At 36.3% G+C, this 21,732-nt stretch overlaps 2 protein-coding genes and 1 long non-coding RNA gene across 4 annotated transcripts in view; 1 reads left to right on the forward strand and 2 right to left on the reverse strand.

The window, feature by feature from the left end:
• The window catches only part of LOC134199874 (uncharacterized), a 141,760-nt gene that overhangs the window by 79,361 nt on the left and 40,667 nt on the right, over positions 1–21,732 (reverse strand). The window lies entirely within an intron of this gene.
• On the forward strand, positions 1,160–3,846 carry LOC101736401 (PIH1 domain-containing protein 1). The gene is made up of 5 exons (XM_004926517.5): positions 1,160–1,695; positions 1,765–1,846; positions 1,917–2,494; positions 2,599–2,742; positions 3,773–3,846. The coding sequence occupies exons 1-5, from the start codon at positions 1,627–1,629 to the stop codon at positions 3,803–3,805; spliced, it is 906 nt and encodes a 301-aa protein (XP_004926574.1). The 5' UTR covers positions 1,160–1,626; the 3' UTR covers positions 3,806–3,846.
• Positions 3,844–21,728, reverse strand: LOC101737299 (dnaJ homolog subfamily C member 10). 2 transcript variants are annotated; one of them, XM_012690706.4, is made up of 16 exons: positions 21,481–21,728; positions 21,212–21,371; positions 20,516–20,729; positions 20,148–20,260; positions 19,898–19,993; positions 19,320–19,517; positions 18,437–18,631; positions 17,466–17,586; positions 15,961–16,164; positions 14,851–14,960; positions 12,757–12,922; positions 11,400–11,539; positions 10,536–10,660; positions 7,472–7,606; positions 6,659–6,746; positions 3,844–6,069 (listed from the first exon to the last, which is right to left on the reverse strand). In XM_012690706.4, coding segments are annotated over exons 1-16 (2,337 nt in total). In that variant the 5' UTR covers positions 21,483–21,728; the 3' UTR covers positions 3,844–5,799. The 2 variants fall into 2 exon arrangements, with proteins under 2 accessions (XP_012546160.2, XP_012546161.1); XM_012690707.4 differs by having other exon boundaries at positions 21,549–21,727.

The raw sequence follows: 21,732 nt of genomic DNA on the forward strand, positions 1-21,732 counted from the left end.
GTAAGTAGGTATATTGTTATGTGCAAATATGATATGATTTAGATGGGTGAAATCTAAGACAAGTTCGTTCTTCGAATTTTCCAAGTAAACGATATGATGATTTTTAAAAGTTGCTACACTGATTTTATAAAGTTGTCGTTTGTCGCAAAACATAAATATATGGCGTAGTTCAAAGCCATCAGCCCATTTCTAGCATGCTAAATGTTATCGTATTTTGAGTACGTGTTTTTCTTAGACTATAACAATCTATTTTAATTGTTTTGCTGACTCTAAAGTCCGTAACATACTACCGCAGCGCACCCCAAGGAAGGTGCGCCGCACCATTTGAATCACTTTCGCTTGAGAGTGATTAAAATTTTAAACTTATCAAGGGACCGCGTGAAAAAAAAACACCTACAGAACATTTATTCATTAATTACAAACGTCATTCCTTGTGACTTCCTCTCTAAAATCACTTAATTATTAAATATTTAACAAATTTACAATAGTGTTTTACTCACTGCGGAATAAAACTATTTTATTTAAATAGTTCCGAAGAGATTTTGTCGGTAGCCTTTTTCCCGAAATATCTAAACAGAATGTCTAAATATGTATGATGACATATTTTAAAGTGGTATTTATGATTAGTGTCATGATCAATAGATTCCGACCGAAAAATGGATTTTTCGGATGAGGGCTCCATAATGAATTTAAATACATATAGATAATAATTTTAGGGCATTGACTTTCTTGAGATCCTATAAAATACGTTTTAATTATTATTTTTGTATGTTTTAAGCATGATAAATTATGAAATTTTAAATAATCAATCATATTAAATCGATATCAAAGTCAATAAATAATGTACAACCCAAAACAGACGGCCGAACTGACGTGACAATGACATTTGGCGCGCTAAACATGGCGGATTTTCGGCCTCATTAGACGGAGACGGAGATATTTACGTATATTCATGTTTCATTTTATGTACGCACTGAAATACTGTTATATTGTTTTCCTGCGAGTTAAAGTGCTGAGTAAGAACGAGATAGATATATGTTTATGTATGTGCCTTCAAAATGGGTGCTATTTATATAAGCAATTGTACGTATAGAACAATATGTCGTGTCCCTACTATATAGGTCTATGGTTTTTTCATGATGATGTTTTCAGCTTAGGTACTCTATGACCGGGGAATGCGTAGGCGAAGTCATTTGTTAATGAATGTTTTGTTTTTACTTTGCCCCATTCTAATGTGGGTATCAAAAGATTTAATGCAGTGAACATTGTAAAAAGTAAACTGCGGAACAGGATGCCTGGTCCACTTATAAATGCCATTATTTTTATTAAAAAAATAGGCTTAAAGTTGTTGATGCAAAGTGTTTCAACTATGAATTAACAAGCGATGTCATAGCAGCTATTATTAGTCAAAAGTTTAGCGGAAGTTGGTGGTTTTCTTATTAGTAAAATATCCGAAATCTGGCGACATTTTTCTCTTGACCAAAAAGGTCTAGACACCAGGCCATAAACTCCTAGGGCCTTAAAAAAATCGGAGGTGGCAACACTGTTTATCTGTCTAACTGTGGACGAAACTAAAAATAGCTAAAATTGATGAATTTATTGTTTCCATAACAACAAGTAAGCAATATGACGAAAAATTCGATAACCTTAGATGTTGATCCCACAATTATGGAGAAAAATATGAGGATCGTAAAGGTAGGTACCAAAAATTCTAAAAAGAAACATCCAAAATTTGCATACATTGCAAATTATTATTATTTACAGGAAACTCCTGTGGAAGGAGAGCTGAAAAAATTACTATCCTCGGTAGATACGGTACCTTCACGGCTTGTTAAACCAACGCCAGGCAAGGAAATATACAATTTATAGATTCAACAGTCCGTCGAATAATAATTATGAAATAAGTTCGTTTTCAGGTTTTTGCGTCAAGACAACGAGGATTCCAGACAACAAGAAAGTATTTGTAAATATATGTCAAACTGACGCCATACCATGCCCTAGAGACATTACAAATGATGAGTTAATGTACATATTGAGCTCAGAGGATCCCTCCAGCTACAGAGTGCCCATGAGTATTGGGGAAGGTCGGACTGAACATGATAAATCAGGTGCACCGGCAACTGCTTACGATGTGGCTGTCAATCCAGAGTTCTTCAAGAAAATTGAGAAAGATGAACTTTTCCAAACATTTTTTCTCACCGTTGTGTTTGAAGGATTACAGGATAAATATCAATTTGAAATAGATATGCAGAAGTTCACAATATTGAAGAATAGGAAATCCATAGGAACATTGCAATCACATAGGATTCAGATTCGAGATATACAACAAACAGAAAGTAAAATCAAACCTCCACTTATTGAGGAAATTAAAGGCAAAGCATTGTCAAGAAGTGAAGCAGCTCATAGAAAGAATGAAATTGTGTTTAGACTTAGAAGAGAGCCACCAACAGGGGAAATTGAGTATTTGTTAGCAGAATTTAAAATACCAGCTTCAGTGAGCAGTCTGATTTAATTAATATTTTTTATCTGTGATAAATTAAATTCAGATCACACTCCTGTATATAAGCTTGTAATCTCAGAGCAATACTTTGATTTCAGGTAGAGGTAAAAGATTTGAATTTAGAAGTTGGTGAAGATAGACTTGTATTAGATTCAAAAGGAGTTTATGAACCAGTAGACTTCTTTTTGCCATGTAGTGTTGACCAAGATATTATTGATGCACAGCTAGACAGAAATATTGATGTAAGTTTTATAAAGTATTGATATCAATACATAGTTGTCTACAGAGGGTGCAATTTGTTAACCAATTGCTAGATTAAGTTCATTAATTTCTCATATACTGATATTAAAATGCCTGCTGCTGACCTTACATAATGAAATTAATACAAAAAATTATACACATTCAGTTGTATTCTGTATGTACTTCTGTAGAAGCCTGCCCAGCTTCAAAGCTATCACAGCTTAACATTTTACATTTACATTTTTGTACTCACTTGAAAATTGTAGTCACTTTTAAGAATCCACTTTTTATACAATATTGTAGGCTTTGAGGGGTTGGTGTATATGCATATTGAAATCCTTTGAAAATACTGTATTCCGTGCTTGACTGTTACTAAGACTGCACATATATTTTTTTATGTTTCTTAAGGATATGGAGGAATTGGTATATGGCTAATCTCAGTCATGTAATTTTTATTAAATTTCTTTTTATAGAATAGATGGGTGGACGAGCTCACAGCTAACCTGGTGTTGAGTGGTTACCGGAGCCCATAGACATCTATAACGTAAATGCCGCCACCCACCCTGAGATATGAGTTCCAAGGTCTCAGTATAGTTATGACGGCTGCCCCACCCTTCAAACCGCTTATTACTGCTTCACAGCTGAAATAGGCAGGGTGGTGGTACCCACCTGTGTGGAATGAATAGATAAAGCAGAAAGCAGCTTTGCATACCATAGGTCAATTAGTGTTGGCAATAGAATAGCTGATTAATAAACTAGCAGTTGATAGTGTTAAGTGTAATCTGTATTTTTTTTGTAAGGAAAGAGCAGAGAATGCTTATTTTTGATGAACAATATATATATTTGTCAATATTAAGGGTCCAAATACTCCAATCAAGCACATTCTTGGCACCATCCTTTAGGGCTGATTGAGCTAAAAGACAGACTGGACCAACTTCTGCTGTTTCATGTCATCTAGCCAAAATTGGCCACTGGTTTCTTTACACAATTAGGTACAAAAGTTAAAATTTTAATTGTTTTCATGTTTTTCAGATTCTCTCAGTGAAGATGCCTGTAATACATTGAAATGGTTAAAGTTATGTTATTTGAATAAAAGTCTGAACTAATTTGGTAATTTATTTATTATTAAAACTATTAATTTAGAACAAATGAGATTTCATTATTAGTAAATGCATAGCTACCGATTTAAAATGGGGCCTAAATCAGTCGATGGCTGTTTTGATGAAAAATTATTACAATATCATTGTTTATAAATAAATCATATTGTTTTTATAAGTTTTTAAAAATAATTATTTACAATAAAAATTTAAATACGAAGACATTTTAAATGCTTAAACAACAACAACAGAGATGTAATACATAAAATGTATCTAAACCTTGGGGCGTCAGGGAATTATAGAAAAAAAAAGGGCTCTCAGAATCTGCGATTACAAGGGAACGCTGGGGGCGTTTGGTCTTTAAAATACATTGTGGGTTCAGGAAATACGATCTTACTAAAACGACATTTATTTATTTATTTCATAAATAATATTTTCGGTTAGGCTTAGTATAATATGATAGAGTATTTTAAATACCACTGGTTTAAAAATAATGAAGCGTTAATTTAAATAGCTTGCACTTATGATATACGCAAGAACGTTTAATTATCAGCTGTTTTATCTTATTTATCGAAACTATTATAAACAAATATATTTTCCAAAAAAGATTACCACGGCGTGGTATTATGTTTGTTTATTCTAGTCCAATACAAAACAAAAACTACTTGATCAATTTCGATACAATTTTATAATTTATTTAATCTTAAGAGTTCACGACGGAGCTGGGAATATAAAGATAAATTGATTATTATTTGATGTCAGTAAACAGTTAATTTCAGGGACAGCGGGATAGACAGTCTGAAAGCGGGACGTATGGTCACGTACGACGTATGGTTAGAGATGTAAAAAGCTTGCTCGCTTATTCCGGATGTCTACGGTGAAGGCTTAAATCTTTATATACGATGCGTTATTAGACAGTTCATTACAAAATAGACACAAAAAAACTAGCTTGACCCGATTCACCTTGGCGTTGTTTTTTATGGGGACAATAGTTTTTCGATAGGGCTGGCACTATTTGGTTGTTAGGTAGGTACCTAACTATAGGTAATTAAATTTTTAATATCTTTAATGAGTTACAAAAATTTGATGACTATATTTAATTAGTTAATATTTTTAAACACTAAATAAAAGTCATTTTCAGTTCAACAAAATTAAATCTAATAACTCAACCAAAGTATTGTGACATCCCAGATTTCTCCCTATTCTAACTCTAGTCTCTATTCCCCCCAATCAACTATACTCTTTTTTTGCAATTAGCCTCCTATATATAGAGATTTGGAACAGTATACCGTCTGTCATAAAAAATATTAATTACCTAACAAGCGACCCGCTCTGACATACAGATAGAGCTGACGTCACTGTATCCAAAGGTACGACCGAATTTTATTAACATTTGAAACATATTTGCAGTGCTGAATGTGATGTAATCTAAATCTAGACTTTTCTTACACTTTGGTTTTGATATATAAAAAATTGTGATGATTTTGAAATTTTCATATTTTGTATTTATACTAATTGATTAGAAAGAGCAGTAAAGACATTTAGTAGAAAGAACTCTACTTTTACTTGTTAAAAAAAAAATTGAGGTGTCGTGGGACACCGGATAGGAACGAAGTTCCTTATTATATTAATTTTAAGTTCTATTCGAGGTATAAAGAAAATAAAACTGGAGGTTTCGCAACACTTCACGGTCATTCGGTAACGTGCGAACTTATTGTGGTACATTTCATTCACGGTTGTTTGCATAAGAGTTAGTGTATTGCGCAAACGAACGCTCCGAGATCGTGGTCAATGAATGATAAAAAAATATGTTATTTTTTGTACGTTATTATAAAGTTAAGTCGTACACTGTGTGCATTACTAATAAAAATCTTACGTTACGGACGTTTATTTCCCGGTTAGGGTAACCCTCCGCATCGTACCATAAGGAACTTCGTTCCAAAAACCTGAACATTAAACTATTTAAAATTCGTCGTGTCTGATGCTATTACTGGCAGCACCGTCGCGGGTGGCCAGCAGACTGGCGTCGTATCTCCTTAAATGAGGTTCGATTTCTTCTAGAATGCTCTTGTGGTCTCTGACCTGCAGTGTCACGACGCTGCTGAAGCGCTGGCGGCTGTTCCTGCCGAGGTACAGCTTGAGCGACGGATAGCTTGTGATGTGCTCGTGTTGGCAGAGGCCGCGCTCGTTCAGGCAATTGACTTTGCCGAGCTGCACCGCGTTGTTCAGTAGCTGCAAGTCGAGACACGTATTTGCGATCGATGCACTACTTTTCTTTGTCCTATCTATGCTGATAGCCTTGAGAGGCTATTTCAGCTTCACCCTAACGTGTAAGTGAGCTCACGGGACTCAAACCAGATTGTTGGTAACGCTGGCCCTGGCAAGAGAAGTGCTTCGCAGAATCTACCACCGGATCGGAAATGCGACCCACTGAGAAGATCCGGCGAGAAACTCAATGGGCTGTGTCTGTGGGTTAATTCGCTCGTCGAGCCCTTCGTCGCAAGCGACGGATTCGATGGGAACAGTGACCGGTGCTTGTGGTACCTAAAAGCACGTTAATGGATCGGCCGGATCCGTAATGACGTGTTTTGGGCGATGTCGACATGCGCTACTAATGATAATACCCTACCTTAGCTCACTGAGTTTCTCGCCGGATCTTCTCAGCGGGTCGCGTTTCCGATCTGGTGATAGATTCTGCGAAGCACGGCTCTTGCTAGGGCCAGTGTTAGCAACAACATCAGGTTTGAGGTTTACCGATCCTTGAGTAGTTAGAATAACCCCTTAGGCTACCAACGATTGGGCAGAGAAGAAAAATACTTACAATACCGGCTATAGCAAAGTCAGCGTACATCTCGTAGCAGCGGTAACATCTGGGAGAGTGGAAATAGACCAGCCAAGGTTTGTTGCCGCTGTAAATTCAAAATGACAACACGGCTTTATTATCCACGGGTATATAAACTAATATTATATTTTTTTGGTGTTTATACTGCTGGTGGGAGCTCTTGTGAGTCCGCACGGGTAGGTACCACCACCCTGCCTATATCTGACGTGAAACAGTTATGCGTTTCAGTTTGAAGGGTGGGGTAGCCGTTGTAACTATACTAAGACCTTATATCTCAAGGTGGGTGGCGGCATTTACGTTGTAGATGTCTATGGGCTCCAGTAACCACTTAACACTAGGTACTCCACGCATCTAAGCAATAAAAAAATTAATTAAACACGTGTGGCATTCGGGGACTTCCGCGGTAAAGCTTATGCAATTATAATTAGACAATAATAATTTTATATTAAAACAATAATAAAATAAGACCACGCTATATTTATAAACATTAACAAAGGCAAAACATTAACTATCCACTTCACACTCATAAGCTAGACCGCGCGAGAGAGAGATGGGCAGACTTTTCATGATGCGCATGCAGTGCGACGTCACGGCGCGCGCTTATTCACAAACACTACACAAGCGCAACGTGTGAATGTGTTGAACGCGGGCTACATGATAGGCAGAGTGGGGGTGTTAGGTGTTATTTTCGTTACGGAATTTCTTGAATCGGTCGCCGCGCTCAGAGCCCGTGATAAAAGCTATGCAATAGCTTAAAAAAATATGGTCCGATATAGAGCGGCACGCACTTACCTCGTCGGGTTCAGTTCCTCGGCAATAACGGTCTTAGCGAACAGTTTCCAGTTGAGTTTCACAACCGAATCGTCTATGAACTGTAACGCCCATTCCAGTATGTACGGAGCTTGCGATAAATGCTGTAGACTGACGCTGCAGAACATAAAAAAAAAGATTTTCACATGATTTATTGTACCCTGCTTCACTTGCGGACTAAATAAAAAAAATATAATAATGGTTGGTTCAAAGCAAGTATCAGTTGAATGGAATATTTTAAATGTAATTCAACTAATAATTATTTTTATTAATGTATTTTTTTATTTGATTTGTTTTGTTAATCATAAGTATGTTTCAATGACATGTACACATGTGGACTTGTTGTTGTTGTCTTAAAAAAAATTATTCATTCATTCATTCATTTATTTCGTGATTAACAAATGATGAAAACAAAAACTATAATAATATACAAGCAATAAATACACAAAACACAAATATATCTAGCTCAAGTATATTTTTAATGCCAGCTACATGTGAGGAAATTTATAAAACAATTCATTCTCTCAATAATACTAACTCAACAGGTTATGATGAACTGCCCACCTTTATACTAAAACAATGTGCAATAGCCATTACACCTATACTCTGTCATATTATCAATCTTTCATTAACTGAAGGTACATTTCCTGATAAATTGAAAATCTCAATAGTGAAACCTATATACAAAAAAGGACATAAGGAATGCATCAATAACTACCGACCGATTACTTTAATACCTATACTTGCAAAAATATTCGAAAAAATCATGCATTCTAGACTCACAACTTTTCTTAATAAATCTGAAGTTATAAAATCTGAACAACACGGTTTTCAAAAAGGCAAATCTACTACACTAGCAGCTTTTAAACTCATTAGTAAAATTACTGAAAATGTAGACAGAAAAATACCCACGGTTGGAGTTTTCTTTGACATGACCAAAGCCTTTGACTTTGTTGACCATAACATTCTTCTACGGAAGTGTAATAATTATGGCATTAGAGGGATAGCTGAAAAATGGCTTAGTAGTTATCTAAGCAACAGACAACAATATGTTGAAATTAGGGATATTGATAGTAACAATGAAGAAGTGGCTTTTAAATCTTCATTAGCGTATAATAAAGTAGGTGTCCCACAAGGGAGCATTTTAGGACCGCTACTCTTTATCATTTATATAAATGATCTCCCAGAACACATACATTACCCATGCAGCTTATTTGCTGATGATATAGCCGTTGTAATCACCAAAGATGCCACACTAGATTTAAATGATGAGATAAATGCTACTGTTAGTAAGGTCATAGATTGGATGAATAAGAATAACTTAAAAGCTAATTTAGACAAAACGAGATATATACAATTCTATAATAGACACAAATTTATTAATAACTTAAATATAACTTATAATAATAACACACTAAATGAATGTAATAGCATAACATTTTTAGGATTAAATGTGGATAATCAATGTAGCTGGAATCTTCACATAGATATTACTTGTAGTAAAATTAATCGATTCTCATATGCACTTTGGCGACTTACAAAAATATGTAATTTAAAAACTGCATTACAGGCCTATCATGGATATGTCGCCTCAAATATCAGATACTGTATACCCCTCTGGGGAAATTCTAGTCACATAAATAGAGTGTTCATTGCACAAAAGCAATGTGTTCGTGCCATGTGCAATATTCATCCTCTGACTTCTTGTAAACCATTCTTCCAAAAACATAATATTTTAACTGTACCATCCATATATATACAAGAATGTTGTTTGTTTGTTAAAAAGCACCCACAATTATATAAATCGTGTGGCGAGTACTGTCAATTTAATACAAGATACCCTACTAAACTAATGTTACCAAGTATAAATACTCGTTACTACCATACAAACTGTTATCCTATGACTATCAGAATATTTAATAAGATACCAAACAGCATAAGAGATCTTCCACTAACTCAATTTAAAAGAAAATTATATTTATGGCTGATAGATAAGGCTTATTATAGTGTGCAAGAATTTTTAAATGATAAGTGTTGTACATAATAAAATATTAGAATAAGAAGTGATAGAATGTAAAAATAGATAGATTTAGTAAATTTTGTGTTATAATTAATATAAAAATAAATTAAATTTTCGCATGCCTAAACAGGCGAAATATATGAAGCTATGTCCTATATCTTGTAAACTATATTTCTGGCGAATAAAGATTTTCTTTCTTTCTTTCTTTCTTTCTTTGTTTAGGAGCTAATCACCGAAGCCCATAGATACCACAAGGTGCCTATGGGCCCCACGTTTGCCCCACCCTTCGAATCGGACCGCTTGTCCCAACACAAACAGACAGGGTGGTGGTGGTGGTGGTGGAATCTATCCGTTTGTGCAATACCAGCGTCGTCGTGGCTGTTGAAGACCGGCTCAGGTCAGATTTAACCTTAGAGACGCTCGGAAATGCGCAAAAAGTTGTGACCAAGGAATTTATCCCAGTGAGTGTATTCGGGATGTTTGGCTCGGCGATAGATAAGAACAAGTCTTCATTGTTCCCACCTACACTAGTGGTGGGACGCCAGGAGATGTGTCATATTTTTTTAATTATAAGCGTTAGATATCTTTCCTAATAACAATTAATTCAATCAGATTGAATTACGTAAATGTAGGTGGTGGCAACACATCTATTTGTCTATGGTCTTCTTAAAGCTGATAAGAAAATGCAATCGATGTTTCCGCTTTTTACAACAGCAATAATTTTAGGTTATATTGACGAAATTCGTTTTGGACTATATAAACATGTGAGGTCTGGTATATTACACTGTCTCTAACCAATTTAGTCATTAAATATATTAAATTTCCTAACTCAGCATACTTCAATCAGTTAACAACTGCTTAATTCATATCATACCCTGTGCCTATACTAGCGCTATTCTGGTGGATTTTTGAACTGTTATTTAGTGCTGAAAGTGGGACAATTTTTTAAGCTTCTCCCATATGAGACGGTTCTCCTTACCGCTACCCTCCATAATGATAACGTCAAAAATCTCCCAATATACGTACCTATAATGTTGTCCAGACGCTATAGGATAGAGTCTTGCCGTGGCTGATCGAATGTTTGTACAGAAACCGCTCTTTATTTTTGCACATTGCAACATTCCAACTCGAACAAAAGTCAGAGGTCGCAGCTGTAACGAAAATGATCTCGATAATATTTCGTTGATGACCCATGTCGTCGTGTCTAGTCTCCCGGTACCATTAAAAACAATGCACAATGTACATTCAAATATGTAACATCTATATATTAATACGTGAAGCAAAAACTTTATCACTTTTTACGAAAATTGTGCGGACGGAGGAGTATGCAATTTCCCACACTTATAGAGAATATATTGCCTAATGCAATTTACTTTCAACTATTTCATATTTTCTACTTACACTTACGTAATAAATTTGTAATGATCACATTTGTTTATGGTTAAGTCAAAAGTCATAACGCTTTTTTCGTTACGTGATGATTCATATCGGATAGCACCTCCAATAGCCGCGTTAGGGAATTTTGGTACACAAAGCTGATTGAACTATTTCGATCATTCTTCTCGGCACTGTGATTCTTTTTGAAGCCCATGATAAAGTGGACTTGTTTTGATCATTAAATTCGAACATGGGTAAGATGATATTATGTTCATAGTTTATTAAAGTATGTATGTCAGTACGGCAGTTACCCAGCTTCGTGGTTTTTTTTTGTGATTCCTCAATCTGTGGTCACTGGTGGTGTGGAGACCTTTCCAGTTTCACCAGGACAGGTGGGCGAGCAAAGGCTCAGCCAGGAGGGGTGGGGTTTGCTAACAGATGCCCGAGCGTCTCCAAAGCAGACCTAACAACTCAAGAGCAGCTGCTTCGCGAATGAAGCCTCGTGGTTGGTACCTTGCTGGCAACGATCATCCAGTGGTGGGCGAGGTCGTCGCAGAAGGCGCCGCAGTGCGCGGGCAGGTACGCCACCAGCCACGCGTGCTCGCGGCTCGGATCCGATATCTCTAAAACTTGATTCTCCGTCAACTCAAGATCTGAAATAAGCGCCATAAACACGGCCGTGATAAAAAATCCTCGAAGGATCCTCGAGTGGAGACCACGAACTGCACACATTGGTGACTATGTCACGATAATGCGCAAAAAGGTGGCATCCATTATGCGTAGAGTAGGAGGAAGCACCAACAACGTCTTGAGGATATTAGCAAAAAAACAGGATGGATCGACCCTGGGTAGGGACGGAGTTGATAGATTTACTTAAATACTAACATAGTTCTTAAGTTATTTGTAATGCTAACACACTACGAGACTTCAGGTCACGGTCCTCGCCGAGCGTCAACGAGTAAATTAACCCATGGACACTGAGTTTCTCGCCGGATCTTCTCAGTGGGTCGCGTTTCCGATCCGGTGGTAGATTCTATGAAGCACTCCTCTTGCTAGGGCCAGTGTTAGCAACACTCCGGTTTGAGCCCTGTGAGCTCACCTACTCGTCAATGAGAAGCTGAAATAGCCTCTCAAGGCTATCAGCATAGGTAGGAAAAAAATTAGGCTATGATGTCTCGAAATAGATTTTTTTTTCTTTTCCTTATATTGTTTTGCAAATGTTAGCCAATCTAACACGATCATAGTTCCGATGTCTATTGAACGGAGCACGATATCTCAACTACTCTAAAATACTCTCATTAGTCCCCGCCAACTGAGTAGTAATATATCTTTAGTTTCAAACTTAATTTCTAATTCTAACTTATTAATCAATAGGAAAGCAAAAAAAAGCAACAGATATAGAACTCTTTCAACGCACTACCCTTACAAGTGAGAGTTTTTGGCGGGAACGCGAGGAGTGAAGTTGTGTGATTTGTTTTATTTTGTCTATTTAGTGTTTCTTCAGGTTTAAATGTGTAATAACGGTGGTTTATTAACTGTTTAATATATGTGAAAGTGCACAATTGTGGGAAAATGATACAAAGCCGCTGGACGTAACTTGTCGGGATCCTCTAAAAAGTCCACTGAAAAAATCTCAGTAAATGATCACCATTTTACTGAGAATATTTCATCCCATATCATCTCATTTCATTTAATTTCATCCCAGTTGATTAATGTCTCAAATTAATCATCTTCATTTCATTTGACTCCATAATATCATTTTTAAAAAAAATAAGAATATAAATTAAAATAAGACATGACTTAAGGGTCTTAGTTACGAGGCCATAAAATCCCTTAAAAAATACCCTCACAAGTCGCGTCAGACTCATACCTTCACTGTCTCTCAGCATATTGATGTACTCCAAAAGCTCCCTCTCGTTAAGCTCGCCGCGGTACGTGTGCCGCCTGGTGAAGTTCTGCAGAAGCACGACGGGCTTCTCCGGCGCCACTCGTCGGCAGTGCTGGTCGGTGCTTGCCGTGCATATCATTATGCCGAACTGGAATAGTTCCATTGATTGAGCACGTGTGTAATTCACACGCCAATCATATTATAAGCTAGCCGTACTCGCCCGCTTCGCTGGACATTTAAAATTAACACTATTATTTATTGTCATTGCATCTAAACGATGAATGCACCATGATGAATAACGACGTCACTGTTTAGGTGTCCTATACAAATTATACCCCGACATTAGCTTGACTGAAAAAAGACCGAAGATTTTCTCTCGATCCCTATAGAATAGTTTTTAAACGTTTGTATTTTGTAACTTTATTAGTCGATTTTAAATTTTTTCTCCAATAAAAGTAGAAATAGATCTTAATTTAAATGGGTGCCCCACTAGCCGTTTAATTTTAATGAACACGACATTCATCAATGATTAAATTTTATTACTCTAACTTTGTAGAAAATATATCTTTGTGAAGCATAAACTAGTGTTACGCGCTGGGGCTCGGGATTAATAAAAATTCTATCCAAGTACCAATTAAAACTATGTGAACACTTAGAAAACTTAAAGAGCACTAAAATTCTAAATTCGCTTCTTCTGCTTCGCTTCAGGTGATCCGTTCGCTGTTTCGCTTCGAGTAGTTCTGATTACTGACTAACTGCGTGCGATCTCTGCAACGCTTTTATAGTCGATATGACATTCCTAGATTTATTGAGTACAATCTGGGCAAGTCGAGTAGCTTCGATGTGTGTTTTTGCTATGCGACAATAGATGGCGCTGTACTTCTCAATTTTACTAGTATCTTTAATATTCGTTTCTGTTATTCGGCGATAGATGGCGTTACGCATACCGGCGTAACAAGAGTTCTAAAAATCTATTATCAAAGTAGTGTTGTTTATGGATTAATATTTTTTTAATTTTCCAAACTATAATGCCTTTGAGTCGACAATGACCTGCAGGAACGATATTTATTCTTATTGAAACACATGTACTCGCTTCAGACTACTTCAGAGCCAGTCGAGACGCGATCTGACGGCGAACGCACGTGCTATTTTAGTTCGGCTTCCAAGCCTCAATATCACGCTATATATAAAGGAGACGGCTCATTTATGCCCCAAGTCGTTTCAATAATTAGCCCCGGAGACCTAAACAAGAAACCTGAAAAAGTTATTTAATTAAAATAACATAATATAATTACATAATGCAAACTGTACTTTCGATACTAACCTGCCAAGCGGGGTTGCAAATTGGTTTTATTAAAAAAATACTTTAATGACTGTACTTAAAGTCAGCCATGTTTTTTCTCTTTTTCTTCTTCTGTTGGAGTTTACGTAAAGTGAACGTGCTTGTGTCATTTTGCCTGGATTGCGAAATTGGAGTATTGGCGCCAACGTGAAAAAAACATGTCGCCTCATTGTATTATTTTCTTTAACTTGTGTATTTTCGAGTGGTAATATGTAATATAAATGGTGGATTATTATAAATTATTTGATGTTCGTGAAAGTGCTTCTTTGACGATTTTTAGTAAAACTTGAACATATTTAAATACGTAATATGGGAAAACACAAAAGACGTGCGACGCCAAAATCCTCTCAGGAAGACAGCTTAAAAAAAAGTTAATAAAATTGACACAACATCCGATTCGTTCACTAAATTACCTACTTGGGGCGTTATTATTTTCAACGTTTTAGTTGATATCTTTTAAGTCCCGCTATGCAGAATAAAAACATTAACGGTTCCTCAATAGATATTAAAAATCCTATACAATAATCCAATTTTTGTCGAGTCTCCTGCACTTTTGCTGTGGGGCAAATGTCCATGGAAAATGGGCCGTCTCCTTTTTAAGTTTTATTTGCGTTTAAGTTATAATTTATGTTTCTATATGATTGAACTTTGAAACAAATTATTGTAAAGTGAAAAGACTTTCAATTCAAGCTACAAAGTACTTGTGAACTTCAGACCTGCGCTATTGTACTTACACTGACGTTTTCGTCGTTGTTGAAATGCATGCTGGTCTGAGTGAAGGGTCCGGCCATGCTGTCCCACGGCGATCCGTGCGGAACTACCAGCAGCACCCACACGCCGACATCTGTGTACGTGTGTATATACTTATATATTTATTACTGGTGGTAGGACCTCTTATGAGTCCGCACGGGTGGGTGCCACCACCCTGACTGTTTCTGTCATGAAGCAGTAATGAGTTTCGGTTTGAAGGGTGGGGCAGCCGTTGTAACTATACTGAGACCTTAGATCTCATATGTCAAGGTGGGTGGCGTATTTACGTCGTAGATGTCTATGGGCTCCAGTAACCACTTAACACCAGGTGGACTGTGACCTCGTCCATCCATCCAAAAAAAAAGTTGTTCGAAACCAATCTGTGGGTTTTGGGTTTTTTTACCAACACGGGAGGCTGATTGACGCGGGATATATCAAATACCATAGGTGAACTTTAAAGTTATACTATAATGAAGTGAAATTGTGACCTTACTACGGGCTCATAAGGAATCGCATCCAGGGCTGTGAAACAATCTCAAAAAAAACGCGGGCATTCATGACTTGACATTTGACAGTTCTCGGTTGTCAACATAGATTCGCGGGTCGGCCGCGCTGCCACGCCGTATCTCATAATTCCCTACTTTCCCTACCACATCCTCACCCTGAAACCTCCAATCCTAAGGCGCGATACGACAAGGTCATCGGCTCGTGACGAGTGATAAGCTAATAATCTACTAAGAAAATATATCACGGCACGTTCGAAAGACCCCTCGTGCTGGTTTCCGGAGCCCTAGACTACCACGAGGTGGATTCGGATTGAACTGAATTTACTGGTAGGACCTCTTGTGAGTCCGCATGGGTAGGTACCACCACCTGGCAATTTCTGCCGTGAAGCTGTAGTGCGTTTCGGTTTGAAGGGTGGGACAGCCGTTGTAACTATACTGAGACCTTATATCTCAAGGTGGGTGGCGTATTTACGTTGTAGATGTCTATGGGTTCCCGTAACCACTTAACACTAAGTGGGCTGTGAGCTCGTCCACCCATCTAAGCAATAAATAAATAAATAAATAAAAACATAAGTATTATCGACGTACCCCCTTCCAAGATCTTGTTGAGGTCGGAAGCGGAGAGCGTGTGCAGGCTGAGGGCGGCGGCGGCGGTGCGGACGAAGGTGCGTGCGTCCGCCGGCGCGTACGCCCGCTGGTAGGCGCCGCCGCGCTTCAGGACCGCCCACGCCGGCGCCGCCTCCACGTGCAGCGACGAGCACAGCTCCGCCCATACGTCGCAATCGATCTCGCCTGTAAATCAACGGCGGTCTGGTGTAATGGTAAGGTCATGGTCACTACACAAGGGGGTGCGGGTTCGAATCCCGCCAAGGGAAGATATTTGTAGGATAAATATAAAATGTCTTTTCAATGGTTATGGATGTATATTAAATATATGTATGTGTATAATAAAAATCTTACATTTATTTCCGTTATCTTGTACCTGTAACACAAGTTCTTTACGAACTTATCACGGGACCAGTTAACTGATTATTTTTTAATACGCTTTTATTAGCTTCAGACGTATGTACGTTTATAACGGAATCGTTGAACATGATTTTGACACCCCCCCCCCCCTTCAAAACGTCGGATTAACCCGAAACTTGGTATGCTTATTAAAGACCGATGGCAATACAATATTAAAAAAAAGTATATTGAAAAAAATGATTCAACTAAAAATTGAAAAATAAATCATATAAAAAAACTAACAAAATACGCTTTTATAGAAAAACCAACTAAAAAATAAAAAATAAATCTTAATAAATTTCAATTAAAAATAATGTAAGAAATAATGATTTTATGGTAAAAAAGCGTGGGGTGCTTTTCAGGATATTATCAACATAACCCTTCTACTCATATCTGTTCATAAATAATTTATAACTATTGATATCATGCACCCCACGCTTTTATTACAATAAAATCATTTTTCTTACACTATTTTTAATTCAAATTTATCAAAATTTATTTTCTATTTTTAGTTTAGTAAAATTTATTTTCTATATTTATTTTCTATTTCCAAAAGATTTTTTTAAAGCTCAGTTGTTTATACGATCTCACGGTTGACCTGGTGTTAAGTGGTAACCTTGAGATAATAGTTAGAAGGTCTCCGTTTTTACAGTACAACGGCTGCCTCACCCTTCAAACCGAAACCTATTACTGTTTCACGGCAGAAATCGCCAGGATGGTAGTAGCTACCCGTGCGAACTCCAAGACCTCCTACCACCAGTAATTATGCAAATTATAATTTTGCGGATTTGAGTTTGGTTTTGTGGAAGTCAATCGTGAACAATTTTTAAGTATGTATTTCATTAGAAAAATTGGTACCCGCCTGAGATTCGAACAGCGGTGCATCGCTCAACACCAATGCACCGGATGTCTTATCCGTTAGGTCACGATGATTTCAAAATTTCGACATTAGGCTGAGCTCCTTTCCCTAAGAAAACTCTAAGCCCACGGGTTTAATATACAATAAACCCCATTGTATATTCAACCCATGGGTCGAATGAGGCTATTAAGTGTACAAAAATACATTAAGAATTATAAAAATATCTCACCAAAATTTAAATTAGGGAACGACATTCTCATTTGATGTAGAACGAGTCTGTCACTTCCCTTGGTGGAGAAATACAGGACCCAAGGCGTTTGTTCTCCTCTACGTAACTTATTACGTATGTTCTGTAAATATCGAACAGTTTTATTATTATAGAAAATATGCACCAACCAAATGTATTATTCATTAATAGTCCTGGTACAACGACATTTGCAAAATTAAAACTACTCATGCCGGTTAATGTCAAGTTTATTATTTTCATTTTGATATTTAGTAGTTAGTAATTGTAGGTTATTTATAAAAAATATAATCAAAAATATTTTGTTATTTTATGTTTTAAATAATAAAATAATACTTATATTGTTATTAGGATAAGCTTAAAGCGAAATGAAATGTAGAACTAGAGTTTTTTAACGAATATGCCCCTAGTTACCATAGGTTATACGGCTCGAAGGACCACTAAATATGTTTTGAATTTAGATATGTTGGGACTGGGAAAAGGATAAGTTTTAGGACTCGCTCTGTAGCTCCTTGATGCACTATTCTATTTTCTCACTGGCGCGAGTTATATGTGCTGATTGATCAACAAATCACAAATTTTATTGTTTTTGCACGGCACCCTGTTTTAGTTTTTGTCCACACACTTCGCGCCATTTTCACACGCGTAGTTTTTCTTGTAGGGTCAACAGAAGGCGTGGATAGGCGATTGAGGAAGGAATAAGGAAAAGGAAGTCCAAACATTAGCTGTTTATATAAATGTTAATAATAAATACAAAGTGAAAAATTCATAAGATGAAATGAAATCTTGGAGTGACAATAAATTGTAGAATTATATTCATTGAGCGAACAGCTGATACATAATAATAAACTGTAGTAATAGAATTTAGATGGGATAATATACTGTAGAGGAAAGGGAGCAGTAAAGATGAATTAAGGTGGGTCATATAAGAAAGTCACGAGTCACGAATATGTTACCTTCAACTTTTCTGGATCAATTAGCTCGATCTTCGGCAAGGCAGCCACTATATCTTTTAGAACATCTTCCTCATTTGTACTCTCTATGTCTTTAATAAAACCTTTGTATTTGAACACGATCGTTGTGTAGTCACTTTCGGATAATTTATCTCTCAAGCTCTCGTCTTCTACGATAGCGATTGCTACAAGGCCGTTCTAAAAAATATTTATTATAATATTAAATTTACCCACGTTACTTTGGTACCATCATCATCGTCAGCCCACAGACAACTACTGGTGGACATAGGCCTCCGCAGAGATTCACCACAGCAACAGGTCCTGTTATACCTGCATTGAGCGGATTCCCTCGACCTTTATCAGTTTGACAGGTCCAGCTCGTATGAGGCGGTAGTGCGCAGGCACCACGCGAAGGCTTTTTGGCCTTGACAGCCATATGTTCTTCAAGATATGTGCCTAGACTGCAGATATTTAAACCTTTCGTCGATGTTGGTTATTGTACTTCTCCATCGAGTCTCCTCACTCTTGATTCAACCTCAAGCCCTCACAATTAATCTATGGGTGATTTGGAGTAACAAGGAATGGATTTACTTTCAATTTGAAGCGAAAAAGTGCTAGGCCACATTGAGATCCCGCATGAGAGGGTGCCACTTCGTGTTTTTTTTTTGTTTGACCTGACATTAGTTCCAGTTTGAAGAGTAAGATAGCTGATTGGCAATACAACCGAGGCTTTCATGCAATATATCAAGATGTGTGGTTGTATTCACCTTCCGATGTACATAGAATCCAACCATTACCAGGTACATCAATAAAAATTCAATTTCATAAGTACAGATTGAGAGTTACTATACTATAAATAAAATTATTCAAATATTTTCATTCTCACCAATCGATATGCAATCCTTGTTAAGGCACTCCTGTCTATTCTATTAGCACCGAGAACGTAGGCGATTGGCCTGTCGGTATTTCGCAGTTGAGAGACGGTAGGCACATGCACATGACTGTTTAGGTATGTCATTACAAAATCATCTAGAGCCTCGAAAGTCCTGTCGCCTCGGTAATATAAATAGTTTCCACTTTTACCCTAAAAACAAAATATATGAATTGATTTTATATTTAAATAAATTAAAGCAGTTCTGTAGTAGAGTCTAGCTGTTATCGTGGAACTTGCAAAGTACTAAAATTTAGGAACTTATGAAAAGTGATAATGATGGTATGAATCTCTTCTGTAATAATATTTATAATGTAATATCTACGAAAGAAAAGTTTTATAGTTTATATTATGATCATATCTGATATAGGCCCTTATACATTGGATTAAGTTGGACAGTTTATTTGGTAGTAGGTCATGTTGTAAGCCAAGTGGTATTAGGGCTCCAGTAACCACTCAACAGCAGGTGGGCCCTGAACAGGTTTACGTACTTCAGCACTAATAATAATAAAAATTGGTTACATTACGCTTACATTAGGGTAAAATAATAGAGTTGGATAGCTGCCAATTCGCATTGAGTTATAACAAAATGAGTTATGGTATTTGCAGTTAACAGCACCGACTTTCACCTGTAAATAATTGACATATAAATTTTAATTAATGCTTTTAAAATTTTACAAATTTTTGTATTTTCAATTAAATATTATAATGTCTAAATTGTAATACAGAACTAATAGGTTAAATGTAACTTTTGGATCTAAATATAAGACTGTAAATACTTACAATGCCCTTATATATTTCTGCTAACTTCTTCCAATGATCTGCAATATTTTGACAGGGGGGACAAAATGGTGAGTAAAAATTTATAAAGTGAAATCCTTCATTCAGGTAATTGTCTGGAAAGAAATCATATTGGTTTATTATTTTCGGCTTTACTGTAGACTTGTGCTGTTATCAACTTCTCTATAGTGTGCTGTTATCATTACAATTAATGAGATGTAGTAATTCAAAAAATCTCCATTACGCAATGTAGTTAAATTCAAGTTTTAATTTCCAAATAATAAGTCTAGATATACATTTTGCAATCTTTTTTATGATAATATAAGTGTTAGTATCGTAAGATCATCATAATATATAAAATATATACATACAGAAACTTGATCCAGATAAAGTGTCAACAAATGGATCATTATGGTACAGTCCTTTATAGTACAAATTATCATATTCCGACTGAGATTTATAATCATATTTTCTTGAATAAGTTGTGTATGATCCATACAAATCATAATTGCGCCTTTTCTCTGGATCCTTCAAGGTTTCATAGGCTTCAGTTATTTTAAGAAATTTTTCTTGTTTGGCTTCATTCTAGAAGACATTTTTAAATTTTAATATTAATGTTTTAGTTCGTACATTGTTTTATATGCAAGACTTTTATACATGAATAAGGTATAAAATGTATAAAAAGTTACAAACAACAAATAAACTTTGAGAGTGTTTAAACATTATTTTTTGTAAAAAAGTTGTGTTATAAGATAATAGACAATTTCACATATCTTACATCTTTTTTTTTATTTTTTTATTGCTTAGATGGATGGACGAGCTCACAGCCCACCTGATGTTAAGTGGTTACTGGAGCCCATAGACATCTACAACGTAAATGCGCCACCCACCTCGACGTCCAATCTACTTACAAAAACAAGCACAGTCCGAAGACTGCGACTTTCAACCTCATGTCTCATCTTAAGTTTTTTTTACCAAAGTGGGTTTAATTTTTATATTGTAATTCATGATTATTATTTTGAAAAACAGTACATTAATTTTGCATAAACAAATATTAATTAACTTACAGGATTTTTATCAGGGTGAAACTTTACGACTAATTTTTTATACGCCTGTTTTATTTCCTGAGTCGATGCCTGTTTAGTTATCCCTAGAATTTCATAATATGATACGTCTGTGAGGTTAACCGCTTCGATAAGGACTATCACGATAAATACTAGTTTTAACCTGAAACAGTGTGTGTAATATAAGCAAGATTTTTGACTCTTGACCCTTTTATATAATAGTAACAGATGGTAGACAAAACATTATTGGTTGCATTGAAAACTTCACTTACATTTCGTTTTGTTAAATCAGACCTTCAAATGAGATTCAAAAACCAATTGAATTACAGAACGCACTTACTCTAAAAATGTTTGGATGTGAACTCTAAGACATGTTTAATGACCGACATATGGTAGTTATCTGCTATCAATTAGAACAGCAGAGATAAAAATGTTTATTTTTGTGTAGGCGAAATATTCCTAGCAATAACCAACAATTCAAACATTCTAGTTTTATTAATTTTGATTTAGTCAACGGTGTCAGC

Source organism: Bombyx mori, chromosome 12 (genome assembly GCF_030269925.1).
Source record: "Bombyx mori chromosome 12, ASM3026992v2".
In the NCBI taxonomy this organism is placed as follows: Eukaryota; Metazoa; Arthropoda; class Insecta; order Lepidoptera; family Bombycidae; genus Bombyx; species Bombyx mori.